The sequence below is a fragment of the Tasmannia lanceolata genome, unplaced genomic scaffold (assembly GCF_043159265.1).
Source record: "Tasmannia lanceolata isolate RefF3 unplaced genomic scaffold, GAP_Taslan_0.1 ptg000020l, whole genome shotgun sequence".
In the NCBI taxonomy this organism is placed as follows: domain Eukaryota; kingdom Viridiplantae; phylum Streptophyta; class Magnoliopsida; order Canellales; family Winteraceae; genus Tasmannia; species Tasmannia lanceolata.
The window spans coordinates 26,172,714-26,190,798 of record NW_027518697.1 but is presented as its reverse complement, the minus strand read 5'-3'; the positions used below and the strand labels follow the sequence as shown (position 1 = coordinate 26,190,798).

General features: G+C 40.1%; 1 protein-coding gene across 4 annotated transcripts in view; it reads left to right on the top strand.

Moving 5' to 3' along the window:
- Positions 1-1,770: 1,770 nt before the first annotated feature.
- U11/U12-31K (RNA recognition motif and CCHC-type zinc finger domains containing protein) overlaps positions 1,771-18,085 on the top strand; it is a 33,575-nt gene continuing 17,260 nt past the window's right edge. For 2 of the 4 annotated variants that reach the window (XM_077363981.1, XM_077363980.1), the window contains exons 1-3: positions 1,771-1,997; positions 2,139-2,621; positions 3,367-3,731. In XM_077363981.1, coding sequence (XP_077220096.1) covers positions 2,171-2,621; positions 3,367-3,683 — 768 coding nt within the window. In that variant the 5' untranslated portion in view covers positions 1,771-1,997; positions 2,139-2,170 and the 3' untranslated portion in view covers positions 3,684-3,731. Of the gene's footprint in view, positions 1,998-2,138; positions 2,622-3,366; positions 3,732-13,178; positions 13,443-18,085 lie in introns of those variants that run through there. The other 2 variants (XM_077363979.1, XM_077363982.1) reach the window with 2 other exon arrangements.

Below are 18,085 nucleotides of genomic sequence, written 5' to 3'. Positions count from 1 at the left end.
CAATCCACTTGAACTCAAGCAATCGTACAAAAAGCTTTAAAAATCAGTCGAGTTTAGTAGAATCGAATTTAGGATAGCGGTTCTAGATGGTTAGGCATCGTAGTTAGAATAGGTCATCGAACTACGTTGACTCCGATTCTTCCCGAGGCCGGGATACGTAGAGCAGCTGGGATGGACGGCCATCTTGGTCCTAGTCAAGTCGCATTAGATTTTTAGGATTCATCTTGTCCAGTCATATAGAGAATTGTTTTGTGTTGTATGTTTTGCTGTGTTTTTTTACTTTCATGTACAGATCCTATACCTTTAGATGTAGCATGCATGTGTTTGCACACCAGAACTCAGACACCAATTAGGTATGACACTCATAATCTAACTATTATTAGGCGACACTTCTTTCATTTCTTTTATGTGTGCTTATTATTCATCTCCAAGACATGCATGATTAGATAGATGTCTTCTCGGAGATATTCATTCCCATTTCATATGACTTTCGCCCAAAACTCTTCAAAATTATTAAGTAAATGGCATAAGAGACCAGGTGTTTGCACTTGGGCGGACGAGGTGCTCTTCGGACCTTCCAAATTCGTAATCAGGCACGAACCTTCTTTTTATAATCTCTGGTTATCCGTTGCAACAGAGCATAGTATGGGATCCTTGGCCCACTTCCTTGGATGACGACTCTTCTTTGTTTAAGGTACGCCTCGAATCTGGGCTAGTCCCCGAATCGAGAGGTATCTCACCTTTTATCGCCACTCATGCTGTGAGGGGCACTTCTTTCGAGAGTTTCTTGGTAGAGCTCTCCATTCACGTGGATGATCTTGAGACTTAGAGCGTGGGGGCCCGTTCCTCGCCTCTCTCTCGGATCGGGGTCCACACTCCCAAAGACCCCCTACTTTTCTCGAATCTCTCTATCCTTTCAAATTAAGAAAAAAAATATGTCTGCTTTACTGGGTTTTTTTCTTAGGAATCATTAGAGTCGCAATAACATCTGTTCGTGGGGTTTTCAAGAATCCACCAAATAGCACAAGGGCTTGTTCAAATCCTAGCTCGGCTCAAGTTTTGACAATTACCTAAAAACTACTTTGTTTCACTTCTACGGGCACCCTCGGGTCCACCCGGACCCGCCCAGTTTTGGCGGGCAGGGTTGACCCGCGGGTCAACTTAGAAAGGGTCACAAAACGTTAACCCGGACCCGGAAATTACGGGTGGGCCGGGCCGACCCGCGGGTCCGGATCAATTCTTGCCAGGTCTAGATGAACCTAATTGTAAATAGGCTTCTGGAAATATCTCCATACGATGATCCTAACTCTCCGATCTTTAGATGCTAACAGAAGGGTTTGGATCTTCTTATAGAGATGATTTTATGGTCAAGGCCTATTTACATTGGGGCCCAACAAATGAACGGTATTGGATCTTTGAACTAGGTGAGCTCAAATGATTTTTTTTTTCAAATATAATACACTTTTTATGGTGTCCACCTTATTCAAAGATCCGTTGGGCTCCACAACTAGTACTTTTTATGGTGTCCACGATTCATTGAGCAGGTAAGTATTTGTGTTCAAAGAGAGGAGAGAGAGTACTTTTTGTGAGAATAAGTTTGGGTGGGACCTATTTTATTAAAAAATCAAAAAATTTCCGTTGGGCCCCACCAGGGGTTCTTAGAGGAAGAGAGTACGAGTACCAGTGTTGTAACTGGTCGTGGCTTAATAAACTGTGAAGGGGTGAATTTGTCACTGCTCTTTAAAAACTCAAATGAAATTTACCAAAGGGTTTTTAGGGAAAAATTTTCATGCCTCCCAAATACCCCCTACTTTTCTCGAATCTCTCTATCCTTTCAAATTAAGAAAAAAAATATCTGTCTGCTTTACTAGGTTTTTTTCTTGGGAATCATCAGAGTCGCAAATAGCATCTGTTCGTGGGGTTTTCAGGAATCCACCAAATAGCACAAGGGCTTGTTCAAATCCTAGCTCGGCTCAAGTTTTGATCAGAGATGTGAGGTATTTCTATTGTTTTTGATAGCTAACAAGAAGTTCGGAAAAATAGAAGAACAACGAAGATAATTTTGATACCATTTTCGATGCTTTTATTAAATAATATGCTTTCTAAGTTTTAGTGTTTGTGGCCTTTTTATTTTCCAGCTTTGCCTCTTCCAAAGTAAAACATCACCACTATGGTTCTCCGTAGGAGGGGAAGAGAAAAAAGAAATAGCGATGATGAAGATGATAACGACACTCTTTTTTACCGATACCCTTCTGTTTCTTCCTCTGAACCATCCGGACCCAAAAAGTCCGGTAGTGGTGGCCTGGCTCCGTCAAAATCCACAGTCTATGTTAGCAATTTGGATTACACTCTCACAAATTCTGATATTTTCACCATTTTCTCCACGTTTGGTAAGGTGGGTAAGGTCACTGTGCTTAAAGATAAGCTTTCTAGGCAGAGTAAAGGGGTTGCTTTTGTCCTATTTGTCTCGCAAGAGGACGCCTGCCGGGCCGTCCGAGAGATGCAGGGCAAGATCTTGAATAAGAGGACGCTACATGTGTCAATTGCGGCGGATAATGGACGGGCAAAGGAATTTATTAGGAGGAAGATCTACAAGGACAAGACTCGTTGTTATGAGTGTGGTATGGTACTTTTCGCAACAAATTTTACATCCATGAAAAGAGAATCATACGCATAAAATGCATTTTTTAGTAAAATTTTGAAGTCAAATTTCTAGGGTTGCAACTTGGGTCCGATGAGTCGGGTTTTCCATAACCTACCCTACCGAGAATTATCTCGGGTCGGGTCGGTGTTTTAATGTTTAGCTTCGTATAGTGATTAATTTCAAAAATGGTAGAAAACAACAAATCTTCATCCCATAAATTCAAGTTGTCAAGTGCAGAAATTTAAGAAGGAAACTCCATTTTCACATCACAAACCTGATTACCTCAATGAAAACAATTATATCAATATACTTGAAAATAATTTGGCATATTATTTAAGAGATATTTAAGAAAATCATAGCACATCTATAAGAGTCGGGTTTGGGTTTTTTTCTTTAAACCCGACTTGACCCGAGATTTGTTTGGATTTTTCAACCTAAAACCCGACCCAACCCATGAACCATGATTACTAAACCCGACCCATGTTATTTTCAGGTCGGGTCGATGTGGACCCAAATGCAACCTTACAAATTCCACATGCATTAAAAGAGAATCACACACATAAAATGAATATTTTAATAAAATTTTGAAGTCAACAGGTATCATCGACCACTTGTCCTAGACTGTTGCTAGGAGTGTGGTACTGTTCGCAACAAATTTCACATGCATGAAAAGAGAATAATACACGTAAAATGCTTTTTTAATAAAATTTTGAAGTCAACAGGTACCACCGGTCACTTGTCCTATGACTGCCCTAGGAATCAGCTCGGTCCGAGGGAGAAGCCACAGGAGAATCCCAAGCGGCGATCTCGCAAGGCACAACCGCCACCAAGGGATGATGATACCCAAGAAATGGGATTGGAATTGGAAGGAGGGGGAGAAGAATATTTTGAGGATGATAATTGGGCTTCTGTGGTTGATACGAGAGGGTTCGACGAACGGTTGATGATCAAAGCGGGTGGCGAGGAGATAAAGGAAGAGGTGAAGAAAAAAGAGAAGAAACCGAGTTATTTTAGCGATGAGAGTGGCGAGGATGACTAGAGGATCTGTTGGGTTCTCTACTCTAGCTGTGGAATATGGTACTTGAAGGTGTTTTCTTTTTTCTTTGTTAAATTTCTGGCCTATCAGTGGATTAAGCTTGTTTTTGCTTTCTCTTGATTTGCACATTTCTGGTTCTTTTTTGTTATCCCTTTCCCCCCCTTTTTATCTGTACACATTCACATTCAATCATCCAATGCAAGAAGTTTGAAACTGACCATCTACCCTCTACCACTTTCTTTATTTTTTTATAATTTTTATTTAACAGTTGTTTATCTGAGTAGGAATCAATTAATTTTATCTGTTAAAAAAGGAAAAAAAAAACAATCAATTAGTTTATAGATGATTTAGGCACTTCTCTGTAATGTTGGGTTAATTAAATATGATGATTTCCTTAAGTAGTCTGATTTCTCTAGGGGATATGGTGAATCATGTCACTTCTGTAAGGTTATACTGTGCTTGAATTAGCAGCTCTTAGTTTTTTGTTTCTTAAATCTGAATGTCTTTATGACCATTTGATGCCCGTAAGTTGTTTCAGGAATTATTAATGCTCTGTTTTGCAACTTGCACGATATGAAAGAGGGAAGGGACATACATAAGTTCCGTTGGGACCCGGTATAATTCACCATTAAAAGCTAGCCATCAAGGGGATGGTGCCAAGTCCTTATAAGCGCATCCACGTCTCTTTTTCTGATGTGAGATCTTTGCTTTTGCGTGGAATATTCTCCCCCCCCTCTCTCTCTCTCTCTCTCTATTACACACACGTGCGCGGGAGCAACGTGGGAACTACACGATCTTCCCTGAGGGAATTTTCTCCATCCTCAAGGGTACACGGGGTTGCCGAGATCTTCCCCGATGGATTTTTCTCCCTCCTTGACGGTACACCAGGGCTACTATGTGATGTGAGATCTTTGCTTTTGCGTGGAACCCCCAACAAGTAGTACATCTAGATTACTCTGTTTCCAGTTTCAAATAATGAAGCAAATGCTAGAGAGCTCTCTACCTTGTAGATTCTTTATGCCTTCATGAAAATTTTCAAATTCTATCTCACATATGAAGTTCTTGTCAGCATGAAAAATGGATTGACCGGAATCTCTCCTCCTGATTGGCCCACAAATGTCTAAAGACTCCCTTGATTCATAGGGGACAGATGGGAAGAAGCCCTAGGGTAAGGTAGAGGAAAAAATGGCGTCGGTGAGAGACTTCTTTAGCCGGCAATGTGTTAATCCCCATGTGGATTTGGTCGCTAATCCCATCCACTGTGTTTGTGGCACTAGTTTGGATTGGGCGTCTCCGACTTTTCTGGATTTACTAGATAGTGGATACTTGACTCAGGCAGCTTTTTCTTCGATTGGGGTGTTCAACAGTTGCTGCCGGTGTTCTTTGATAGTTCAGGGACAAAGGGGAAACGATGTCCCCTTGTGGTACTCCGGATCATTGCCCCGATCGATTGGCAGTCAAGAAGATTTGGATTTATTGACTCACCGTCTCGACCTCAGAAATGGATTCGTTCGAGGAAAACAGTTTGTTTCATCTCATAACGCAAGCGACTGGAGATGCACTATGTGCAGATACAATAACTTTGGGACTAGGCGTGTCTGTAGAAAATGTTTGGAGCCAAAAACTAGAAATCCGGCTGATGTCGGCAGACAAACGTGTTCTGGGCAGGTATGGATTCCGAAGATGCCTCATCAATCCATCCCAGAACCCTCTATGGGTGGTAACCCCGTAATATCTATCCCTACTGAAGTGATCACTGCAAGAAAGAACTTTCTGAAAAACTGTTTGGTTGGTACCTTAAGAAACAGAGTTTTACTGGAAGAAATTGGGTCTTGGGCCAGACGACAGTGGGCTCTGCCACATCTTAGTAAACCTTTCTGCTTGGGTCCTCTATCAGTGCTCTTTCCCTTTGAATCCCAAAGCCAAGCTACCTCCATTTTGCGAAAAGGGCGTAATGCCTTGGGAGGTTACCTGCCGTCTCTCCATCCTTGGTCTCCCATTTTGACTACGGGTGCAAGATCGGTAAGGCTTAGATTCTCCAACATCCCCCCTCACGCCTGGTCATTGTCCACGGTGGAGATGTTGGGTCAGCATTTTGGTCAGGTTCTGGAATCTAAATTGTCGAGTAGCCATGAATATTGTATGGAGTTTGCTTATGTTAAAGTATTAACTCCCCTATGGAATTGTTTGCCACCCTTTATTAACATAATGGTAGATTCCAGGATTTTCCCAATTGGTGTTAGGTTGGTGGAGGAGACTTTAAAGCCCACTAATGACTCTCTGGAAGAAAGCAATCCGGTGAACTCGGAGCAAGGCGACCTGGTCGACTCAGCTCCGGTGGAAGATCCGCCAATGGTTGGACCCCTCCTGGTTGTTCCTCGGGGTAATTTGGTCATTTCCACTCGGAAAGAGCCGTTTGGAATACCTACCCCCGATTTCAAACTTTCGTCCACTTCGGGAATGGTTATTCAGAAGGACGCGTTGAAAGGTCCTGTCCTTTCACAGAATGGAATTTTGGCTTATCCCAAGAAAATTTCAGGTCAGAAGTTATTAAAAGCTAAATCTAGCATTCCTGCGGCGAAGGGTACTGGAAAGGACTTTTTTGACGGTAACCATCAACTTGTGTCAGTAGAGAAATCAGTAAAAATAAAAAATCGGTTTTTTGCAAGGAAGAAGAAAAAAATAATCTCGGAGAAAATACACTCGAAAAATTCAAATAAGAAAGCCCACATTCAGTTATCAAGGAGCTGTCCTGTCATTAAAAGCACTAGACCCCAAAAAAGTTCGAAGGGGCGAGGATTGATTATCGAGGAAAAATGCTTATTAGCTACAAAAGGGGGGTTGTCTCTCTTCAAAAGGAACCTTTTGGGTTCATGTAAGAGAGAGGAACCACGAAATACCTGTCTAGCATCCAAGTTCAAATATCTTCTAAAAGACTTTGATAAACCTTTCTGTCCTCACACCCCCTTTATGGATCCTACCCCTCCTCCTCTGAGCATTCAGGAACTTGTTTCGTTTGAGGTAAGAGATCTTCAATTTCTCCGCGACTTACAGTATGATGAACGATTGGCGGCCGTTGAATGTCCAACTCCCAAAGAATTTACATGTCTATTTTGAAGAATCAATGGAAGCAATTTAAACGGGAAGCTCTGGCTAACAAAGAAAGCTTCCTCCATATCTCAGGCATGACGAACCCAAAGAACACTTTTGTTCAGATTTATGAGATGGATTTCTTTCAGAAGACTTTAGAAGAAGAGCGTCTCGTGCGACGTCAGGGTTGGGAGAAGGCTAAGGCGATTGAGATTGATCGACTGGAGAAGTTATTGAGCCTCCCAGGTGTCTCGAGATATCCTTGACCAGGAAGTTAGCCTAGAGATTCATAAACGAATGGGTGAGGATGAGGATAGGCAGGAAGAGGATTCTAGAATGGTTGATTTCGTGGATTCAGAAGAGGATGATGTCGTCCCTCATGAGGAAATGAACGAAATTCTGGCAATAGATGTTTTTGGCATTGGCTTTGATGAGAATTTGGAAGCAACAAAGAACCTGTTTCGCTCTATGGCTATTAGGACCATGAAGGAACACAGAGAATCGGATAAGGAGAAGGAGAAGAAGGGGGGCCGAGGGTAACAATCTTGTATGATCTACCTTCCGGCTCCGAAGAAGGAAAAAGAGAAGGAAAAAAGGAAAAAAGAGAGGAAGAACAAAAAGATGAAGAAAATAAAGAACAAAAAGAAGGGAGTAGTAAGTGTAAATAGAATTGGAAAATATGAAAGGATTGGGAATGTTAGGTGTAGGTAAATTTCGGAGGGATGTTTTAGTCTGAGGTTTGGATTCTAAGTTAAATTAAGGTTGGTTTCACTGGTTGGTGGAGACATTATGTTACCTGAAGGTTTAACCCTCAGAACCAAAATTTGTAGATTAATTCCTTTGGGCTCTTTGACTAGTAGCTTGCTGATTGACACGTTACAAATCCAGAATTCACTTTCCATTGCTGGAGCTTGAGGGATTCGTTCTCTCGCCTGTTATGTCTGGATATTCTAGCTGGGTCTTTCCAAGGGTATCAGAAGTTTGGATGTGTTGAGTTAAAGGGGGCAATCTCATTTAATCCTCCAGAATTGTAAGAGGAGGTTCTCTAGATAGTTGGCCGGTAGTAAGTGGTGGTTTTTTACAAAAGGTGTGCACATACTGTGTGGATTGAAAGACGATAGAAAATAGTTTTTCTGTAATGTATGGTTATATATAAATCATATCAATGTTTTGCTTTTCCTTTGGACTGGGGCTGGCATGTCGACCCCCACTTTAATATTTTGTAATGCTGTTTGGGACTGCTGGTCCCATCTGCTATCTTAATATTAATGAAATCTGTCAATTTAAAAAAAGAAGAAGGATTGACCACAACAAGAGAAAGGCAAATAGAAGTGAAACTAGTCTAGTGAGAACGACATGGATTAAATAGGAAAAATATAAGGGATTACTATATGAAATATGCTTCATTGATAATACACCTTTGTCAGGATCCATTATCTTGGAAGGAATTTCTTCAAAATTGGGAACCAATAGCTTCTTTAGATTTTCAATAGAATCAATACCTATGTTTCTTTACGCAATGCTTCTTAACCATTTTGTGGACATGCGTGAAGCATGATTAGATGTTAAGAAAACCCCATGAGTTCTCTTTTCTGTTCTCCTTTTTATTTTAAAAAATATGTTTTCTGCTCATGAGTTCATATAAAATCACCATGAGTGGCAACAAAAATTGAATTGCTCAATTTATGTTTACCCGGTTTGCAAAAGATGGTTATTTCACAACTTAAATGATTCAAACTTTTGTCATTAATCATTCACTGCGAATGATGTGGAAGATCTGCTTTGAGTTTGGCCTCTGCACACTTAACGAAATCAAAGAAAGGACGGGAAAAAGGCTGAAAGCAATGAGGGGGAGAATAAGGGAAGAAAAGTGGTCGACAGTAATTGAGAAAAGGCTGTTGAAACATAACCAAAGGGGAGAGAGAATAGAAACTTAAATGACTGGACATGGAGCAACTGTGAGTTCATTAACTTTAGATGAGAAGGTTCTGCCTTAGATGATTTCAAATAAAAACCGAGAACTGTTGGTGCTTCTATGGGAAAGATGTGGCTCACGAGGAAAGACAAGGTTGGCAGATTCAAGAGCTAAAATGGAGAGTACAGGGACCTGGCAAGGAGCCAAGGGCTGGATAGCTCATAAAGGAAAAACCTCTCCTAATAACTGTGAAAGTATTTTCCCCTGGCACATTGGCCTTATATGTTTGGACTGCATTAGTGTAGGTTGCTTTGCAGTTACTCATTGATTTTGTCTTTTACTAGGTAATCCTTTATGGTAATAAGGCCTTTAAGTGATGGCCATAGTAGTCTTTTGTTCATTAGGGGTAGTTTGGGCATCTCTTGTTTCATTAGGGGTAGTTCGGGTATCTATTGTTTCATTTAAGGGTAGTATGGACCTTTCATGTTGTATTAGGGGCTGCCCATATAAGGTCTCTTTCCATCTCATTTGTTTTAGTTTTTGGATTTGAAATTTGTGTAGAGATTTGAGAGAAATTTGAGATAGAGCTTGGCTCTTCTCTTTATAGATTATTTGGCTCTTCTCTTTTTCTCTTATCTTTTCTCATAGGCTTATGGAATTTGAAGATTACTGTTCTAATCTTTCTTCTATATCGTCTGTTTATCATTTTCTTGTTAGTAGAGATCAGTTCTATCATGTTGAATAGGGTTTTGAGAGATGTTGATTGCTGCCTGACTGTCGACTTCTGCACTAGACATGGTAGCAATCGGAAAAAGTGAGGAGTTAGTTTAGGAGGGGATGGAGGGAGGAGAGAAAAGAGAGAAGAGGGATGGCGGTTGCCGTCTTGGAGAAATAGATGTAAAAGGCGTCAGCAAGCTGGAGCGAATGCAGCGAATCTAGTCGTGGGTCGTCTGATGATGGCGGCGTAAGAAGGAAAGCTTATTACGGAGCGCAGTGGAATAGGGCTAAGAAAAGCGAAAAGATTGGAGATCGGGCACCAAACGGCAGAAATTGGGTTCAGGGGTGAAACGGCCGGAAGGATTGGAGCTGCATACATTGTGAATATCTCAACTTCAGTTGGAGGGGACAATGCCGATGGTGTGCGAATCCCCATTAGCAGAAGAAGTTTTCCTTGCCGCTAACAACAAGCAATGTAAAGACCGCCATTCATCTTCGTCCGTTAAACCTTAAGTTCTAGGCCATAGGATCATTAGATCGTATTTTCGAGGGTGGAGATCGTCGATCCATTGTTGATCAACCCTCGATCTTAAGAATTAGTCACTTTTTCCTTGGTTTACTTAGATCTTATTATTTTATTATTATTTTCGTCATTTTAATTATAGCTAAATTTTGGGGCGTCAAAACTTATCCATTCGACGTGGTTTATGCCCCGTTAGATGGGATATTTAAATACCTATCCAACGGGTCCAAGATCGCGCGATTCGGACACGATTTGGCGAAGTTATGGGCACTTTTTTATTAAGGTGGGGCCTAATTACGGGATTTGTCCTATTAGGCCAAAATCTTAATGTTTTAGGAATCTATGACTACCAAAAGTTATAAATTTTTTTATGCCTGATCTAACCTTAATTGTGTTATTTCATAAAGGGAGGTTTAAGGGGTATCTTGGGGCTAGTAGAAAATTAGCGAGAATGTACTTTTTAGAACCTCTAAATTTTAATCGTATACATCTAACCCCTACAAAATTGGGCGTGTTCCCATCTTCTCCAAAAAAATAGCCGCCCACTCCAAATCTTGGAGTGGGTACGGCAATATTTCTTTTCTCCCTCTCTCGCCCAATTAGTGGGTCCTCCTTGTGTAGATATTATCATCTTTACAAAAAAAAAGAAATAAATAAAATCCAAGAGATTTAGTAAGGCCATTCTAGATAGGATTGTATTTCTAAAAGTTAGGAGGTTAGTAATTAAATAATCTAATACAAATAGGGAAGTTATACTAAAATATTGGAAAATCCAAATTGTGCACAACTCCCAAAAAGGGATGCGTGCGCACAGATTTTCTCTCCCCTCTTTTGGGCGTCAATTGTGGGCCCCATTAGATTTAATCAAATCCTATTGATCTCTTGTTTAATAATAATGGAAAGAGGTAAGTTACTTTGAGGCTAAGTAATGGAGGGATTAGATCAAGTGAGGGATTTTAGGGGTTTTTAATCTATCAGGATTGGGAAACAAATCAAGAGACAATATATATATATATATATATATATATATATATATATATATATATATTGTTGGGTCTCTCTCTCCCACGTCCAAATTCTTGGACGCCCGAGAGAGAGAGAGAGAGAGAGAGAGAGAGAGAGAGAGAGAGAGAGAGAGAGAGAGAGCGTGGAATAAAAAAAAGAGAGAAAAAGAAGAAAGAAAAGGAAGAAGGGTGGGGATTTGTACCTGGTTCGGACACTTCGATTTTTCTTCGGGTTTTCATCGCTCACAAGTAAGTAATCGCCACTTCCTTGTTCTTTAAATTTTAAGATAAAGAAATTCAAACCGCAATTGTAAATTCTTTTTTTTCGTAGTTCTTATTAAATCATTAATATACCAACCCTTTTAAATGATTTAATAAGTGATTCTTGAGTTTTTCGCATACGTTTTGCGAACAATTGTATTTTATTTAACTAGGTTATGTTTAAATCTTAATATATAATTTTATTGTCTTTCAAGATTTTCGAATAAGAATTATTCAACGAATTTTCTTGTGATGTATACGTAGCCTATGTATTATCCGACAAATCCGATACTCTTAATTACGTTGACTCATCATTTTAGTAAGTAATTTACGCACGAAACCTTAGGTTTCGAGTGATTTGAATCATGTGGCTTTTGTGTCATAAATCTACTTTCAGAATAAGTTTTCTCTTAAAAGCGATTGGTAATATTATGTATTTGTATGGCTATTTAGATCCTCTTTGTCAGGTTTTTAAGATTAGATGGTTGATTTTCGATATATTGGTATTGTCAAACGAATATATATTTTTTAGATGGATTTTGTATGCAATTCTATTTCAACAATATGAAACAAAAGGTTCCGTATAGGTGATTCTTATATAAGTTGGTTTTAACAGTACTATTCTTTGATTTGAACTCCATACATATGAAAATATATATGTATATTTGGGTGGATGTAAGTAGAGATGTTCCAACAGTACTGTTCATGTGGCATTTATTTCATATATATATATATATATATATATATATATATATATATATAGCTACATGTGAATTTCAACAGTACTTTTCACTTCGTGTCAATCCCATATATATATATATATATGTGTGTGTGTGTGTGTGTGTGTGTGTGTAGGATTTTAAACTTCTATAGATTTAGGTGTCTATAGTACCCAAAATGAAAATTTTGTATGGTTTTAATTTCAGCAGTTTTATGCATGTTAATTGGGGTATTTAGGCATCCTAGTGGAGCACGTAATAGTCCAAAGATGGGTTGTTTGTGTGCCCCAATTTGGGACATAAATCAGTCTAGGTTTACGACTGTTTGGATACCCATTTAGGGACACAAAAACAGTTCATATTCTGGACATGTGAGTGTGTGTTTCTAATCACAAAAACAGTCATGATTTGGGTGATCGAGTATGTGTACTTGGAGTATGAAAAATCAGTCCAGATTTGAGACACTATATAGAATTGGAAAACTATGGATTTAGTAGACACTTTTAACAAAATAAAAGCTTAGAGATTGGGTGGTGTCACTTACATGTTGATTTCCTCCGCCCCATCAGTGAGACTCACATCTCTTTTCTTCATTCTCAGATCATCAAGGCAGGTGGTAGCTAAACTTTGTTGATATGGATTTTCAATTCTTGCAATAGGGATGGTGAGGTATTTTAGTTGTAGTTCCTTACTAAATTGTATTCTGTTTAATGAATTATAGTTTTCTGCATCATATGTTTGGAATGTAATTTGAATGTAATTGATAAATACCGAAATGGTTGCTATTTCAATAACACGAAAAAGTTTGAAAAGAAAATAACGATATGGAAAACTATTCAAAGAGGAAATGGGGAAGGGTGATGGGAGACCATGGAGTCATTCCCGAAAATAAGGAAAAAGAAAATTTAAGTGTATACAACTTGGGAGAGCCGCGCAACCCCTCGTTGATGACGGAATCCTATGGAGACTACGAGTCCCTAGGCGGTATGATCTATCGTAATAAGACCATGCGGAACCGACCGTGTCGGCAAAGGCAACAAGCTAGTTGGGAGCTGTAGAAATTTTTATTGCAGTTGCATTTATATTTTTTCCTCTCTAAATCGGTTTCTCTTGTGTATTTGTAGAAACTTTTATAAATCATTGTTATGGAAAAATTGTAACTGTTTAACTTATTTTATTTTTCAGCTCGTTAAAATATTGATCTTGAACTGTTGTTCGACTTGAAATTTTATACTTGCTTCGTTTACTATCTACCTGCTGTTGACCCAGATTTTCTCCCCAGGATTAGAAGACTTAAGCGTATGAGCGTTTGTGATGGAGGATGTCTAGAAGCGTAGGAGAAATAAAGGAGCAAATAAATAAAGGAGATGATACGTTTCGTCGATATCTTTGGTCATTTTAATGTTTTCTTGAGTTGGATTTGATTAGTTTATTTGGGACTTTGATTAGATGGGTCACTTGGGATTTTTAGTTAAATTACTTGTTGTGGAACATTTTATGCTATTGGAATAAGAGTTTGTGGTTTATTTAATATTCATGCAATGGTTAAAAAAATAATTGTGGTTTTATCAGGTTCTTGCTTGTAGCGACCCAGTTACGGAAATTGGGTCATTACAAGCAACGACGCTCAGGTATTTGAAAACGATGGGTGGTCGGAATCAGATGAAATCTCAACTATTTTGGAAAATGGACTACCTTTTCTTCAAATCTCAGGGAAGGAAGTAGACAGCAGGCGACACCTCTTGAAAGTTTGTCTGATAGGAAGAACAATGGAGAATGTGTGGAATGCTGAGGAGCTTAGGACATGGGCTTGGAATCATTGGGGCATTCCAGTCTCTAACTACTCCTAGTATCCTGGCCAAAAATGAATTCCTATTTATGTTTGATGATGAGGATATAGCTTTGAAGGTTCTAAGAATGGGAGCTGGTGCGTATGGTGATCACCTTCTCTTCCTTAAAAAGTGGGATCATGATTATCAACAAGGAGAGGAGGAATTATGGGTTAAGTTTTATGGTATTCCTCTCCATGTTTGGGCAACCTCCACCATCGAAGCCCTGGGAAGGTGCCTCGGAACAGTGCTGGAAATAAAAATGGAACAGAATAACGGACAAAGCATGAGCTATGCTTTAGTCAGAATTTTTGCTCCAAAATGGAAGCTTTCAGTTTCTTTCTTACACCTACAGGTTCAAAATTCCGACTTTCTGGTGGGACTGGAGTGCAAGGATCCGTCTCCATCGCCACCGGAAAATTTTCGACCGGAAGCAGGGGTCTTCCTGACGATGGTTGATTGCCGGGGAGAGGCTCGGGCGAGACCGACGGTAGACTCAGCGGACATTTTTTCCCCTACAGCTGTCAGTTAGGAGCTTCGCGTTGGAATGCCCGAAAGTAGAAAGCATCAAGTAGAAAGCGACTTGATGTCAGGGATATGGGGCCTTTGGGATTTTCAAAATTCAAATTCAAAGTTCAAAATCCTCATACAGCTAAGCGAACAGATCAAATGACAGCTAGAGAAAAGAACAATTGGCGGAAATGACATAACAACAAGGTACCTACGATCCCTCCTGGATTACAAGCTAAAGTCGAGCGGGCCCTGGGTTCAAGAGTAGTGCAAGTGGACCTATTTTCAAAAAAAGGATCTTAACAAATAGCAATAATATCACGCGTGAATGGAGACAGAAAGGTAAGGTCTTTAACTCTGAATATCCAATTAATAGCGGTGGAAACCAAGATACTGAGAACCTTGGGGTGAGGATTTCTCATCCCCAATCTTTGTTTGGTAAATTCTCGTCCCGGTCGTTGGAAGAGGTTAACCCTCAGAAACCTCTCTCAAGGGCAGTGGTCTCCTCTTAAATCAAAATCCCTACTCGTTGGGAGTCTAATCCTTGCTCCTAATGAGGATAGGGTTTTGGAACATTAGAGGATTGGGAGAAGACAATAAGGTACGACTAATCAAGGACTTCGTTTCTCAGAGGCAGTTAGACCTGGTGGTCATCACTGAATCAAAAATAATGGGAGTCACATAACAACTTATTAACAAACTGTGGGGGAGGAATCATCGGGAATGGGTTGCATTGCCGTCAGTTGGAATGGCTGGCGGAATAATTGTTATATGTAAGGAAAGAAAGTTTGCTAATGAAGGAACCAGTTTTGGAAGATATTCGGTCACAGTTCAGTTTACTTCATCCGAATGGGATGAGACGTGGATTTTTATGGCGGTATATGGCCCAGTCAGGGCGAGAGAGAGGAATTGTGGAAATAATTACGCTTGATTCGTAATGCATATCAGGGTGAATGGATCTTAGGAGGTGATTTCAATACTATTCGATACCCCTTGGAAAAGAATTCCCCGACCCGTATTACCACAAGCATGAGGAGATTTTCGAATTTTATTCAAGAGATGGAACTAATTGATTTGCCATTAGAAGAGGCGCGCTATACTTGGTCAAACAAACAGGTGAGATTAGTTATGTGTCGATTGGATCGGTTCCATATATCCTCTAACTGGGAAGACCGATTTCCTTTGATCTCCCAAAAGGTTTTTCCTAAGTTTCTCTCGGATCACAATTCCATTGTATTAGAAATCTCTGATTTCTCTGGTGGCCCACTTTCGATTTAATTTTGATCTTCTTGAAGTTCCCGGAATAGATGATAAGATCAAGCAATGGTGGGAGGGGATATCTATTCAAGGTTGGAAGGGATATATTCTCTGTAAGAAACTGAAGGCTATCAAGCAGAAGATAAAAGAATGGCATAAATCCGTGGATGAGGTTTCTAGATGCAATAAGACAGAGACAGTGACGACTTTGGAAATTCTTGAAGAAAAAGAGGAGACAAGCTCTCTATCGGCTTCTGAGGAAAGATTAGAGCTCTTGGAAAAATTTGAGGAGCTTCTGCCCAGGGAAGAGATCAGGTGGCGCCAAAAATTAAGGGTTACATGGCTTAAAGAAGGCGACCGAAATACAAAATTCTTTCATAAAATTGTAAATTCGAGACAGCGAATCAATACTATCGCAAGCCTCAAGGAGGGGAGTATATTGATTGAAGATATGGGTTTAATCAAGCAAAAAATTGTAGATTTCTTTCAATCATTATATTCAAAAGCTGTGGAGTGCGGCCGAAGATAGAAGTAATTCAATTCAAATCTACTAGTCTGGGTCAGCGGCTCTCCTTGGACAGAGATTTTGCAGAGGAGGAGGTAGAGAGGGCGATCTTCTCGATGGCAAGAGACAAAGCTCTGGGACATGATGGTTTTCTAATGGCGTTCTTCCAGAAATATTGGGATATCATGAAGGAAGACATTATGGCATTTTTTCTTGGATTTCAGGAAAGGGGTATAATAAGCGAAGCGGCTAGAGCAACATTTATAGCTCTAATTCCTAAAAAGGAGGGAGTAATAGGGATACGAGATTTCAGGCCAATCAGCTTAATCCACAGTGTTCCAATGATTGTTTCAAAACTACTGGCTCGAAGGGTAAAGATCTATACGGGGAATATAATTTCACAATTTTAAGGGGCATTTGTGGATTCTAGGCAAATCTTGGATGGGGTCCTTATAGCTAATGAAATTATCGACTCGGTCAAGCGTAGTGGGGATTCAGGTCTAATTTTCAAGATTGATATAGAGAAGGCGATCACATTGACTGGGAGGTGGTTGACTTCATCCAAGAACGCATGGGTTTTGTGGATAAATGGCGAATGTGGACAAAGTCGTTAATATCAAATACTTCTCGATTTTCATCAATGGCTCGGTGGAAGGATTCTTTCAGGGCTCAAGAGGATTGCGTCAGGGCGACCCTCTAGCTCCTTTCCTCTTCATCATGGTGGTGGAAACTCTCAGCTAGGGGTGTAAACGAGCCAAGCCGAGCCGAGTTTGGCCCAGCTCGGCTCAGCTCCCAGCTCGGCTCAGCTCGTTAAGCTCAAGAGCTCGGCTCGGCCAAGCTCACGAGCAGCTCGCGAGCCTTACCGAGCTCGGGTTATATTAAGGGCAATGATATATTCACACCCCTCATCTTCCCTGGACAAGCCTATCTAGTGTAATTTGACTACTCTTTTTACACCACGAGGGGTGGTCCAAGTAACAAATGGGGTTCCAAAAAAGAAGTGACATATTTTGCCTCCCCCTTTCACTCTTGGACAACCCTTTTAGTGTATATATTAATATATAATATATATATATACATATATTTAAATATATTAAATCCTTAACGAGCCTGGCCAGCCGGCTCGGCTCTGCTCGTTTAGGATTCGAGCCGAGCTCGAGCTGAGCTTTTACTGAGCCGAGCTCGAGCGAGCATCCGAGCCTGAGCCAAAATCATAGTTACCGCATTCGCCATCCACCCTCCGATCCGCGATCCGGGGTTGCACGATCCCAAACGTGGTTCGCTAGCGATCTGGATCACCAAAAATGACGAACCGCGGCGACCCGCGGGAGAGAAAGAGAGAGATGCATATAGACTAAGAGAGAGATGGAGAGAGAGCTACAAATTTTATATATTTTTGGGCTGAATTGGAGCTAGAGCTTTATTTTTGAAAAAAAATATGTAGGGCATACATGAGGTTTTTTTTTTTTTTTTTATTAAACGGATGTAGTATGGACTATGGAAGGATATTCATATATTCCAACGGGAGCTTTCTTTTTGAAAAAATATGTATGACATACATGAGATTTTTATATTTTGTGTATTAAATGTATGTGTACAATGGAATGACATTCTTGTAAAAATATATGAAATTATATATATATAGAGAAAAGTGTTTCTAGTCCGGTCGACTAGAGATCATTCTCTAGTCCGCCACCCAAAAACACATGGGTCCCACATATTTTGTGGTGATCTAAAGCATTCATTTGATAGGCCTCATCACAGATAGGATGTCCACAAAAATTCAGCTTCATAGGATCTTCTTAACCCTTCGATTTGTGGAGTTAAAAAATGGACAGATTTGTGGCGGTTTATAGCCGTCCATTTTAAGCTCCACAAATCATAGGGTTGGGATGATCCTATGAAGCTAATTTCTTGTGGACACCGTCTCTATGTCAGGGCCCATCAAATGAATGCTTTGCATCACCCAAATATGTGGGACCCATGCAAATCGAAGGGTTAAGAAGATCCTATGAAGCTGAATTTTTGTGGACATCCTATCTATGATGAGGCCTATCAAATGAATGCTTTAGATC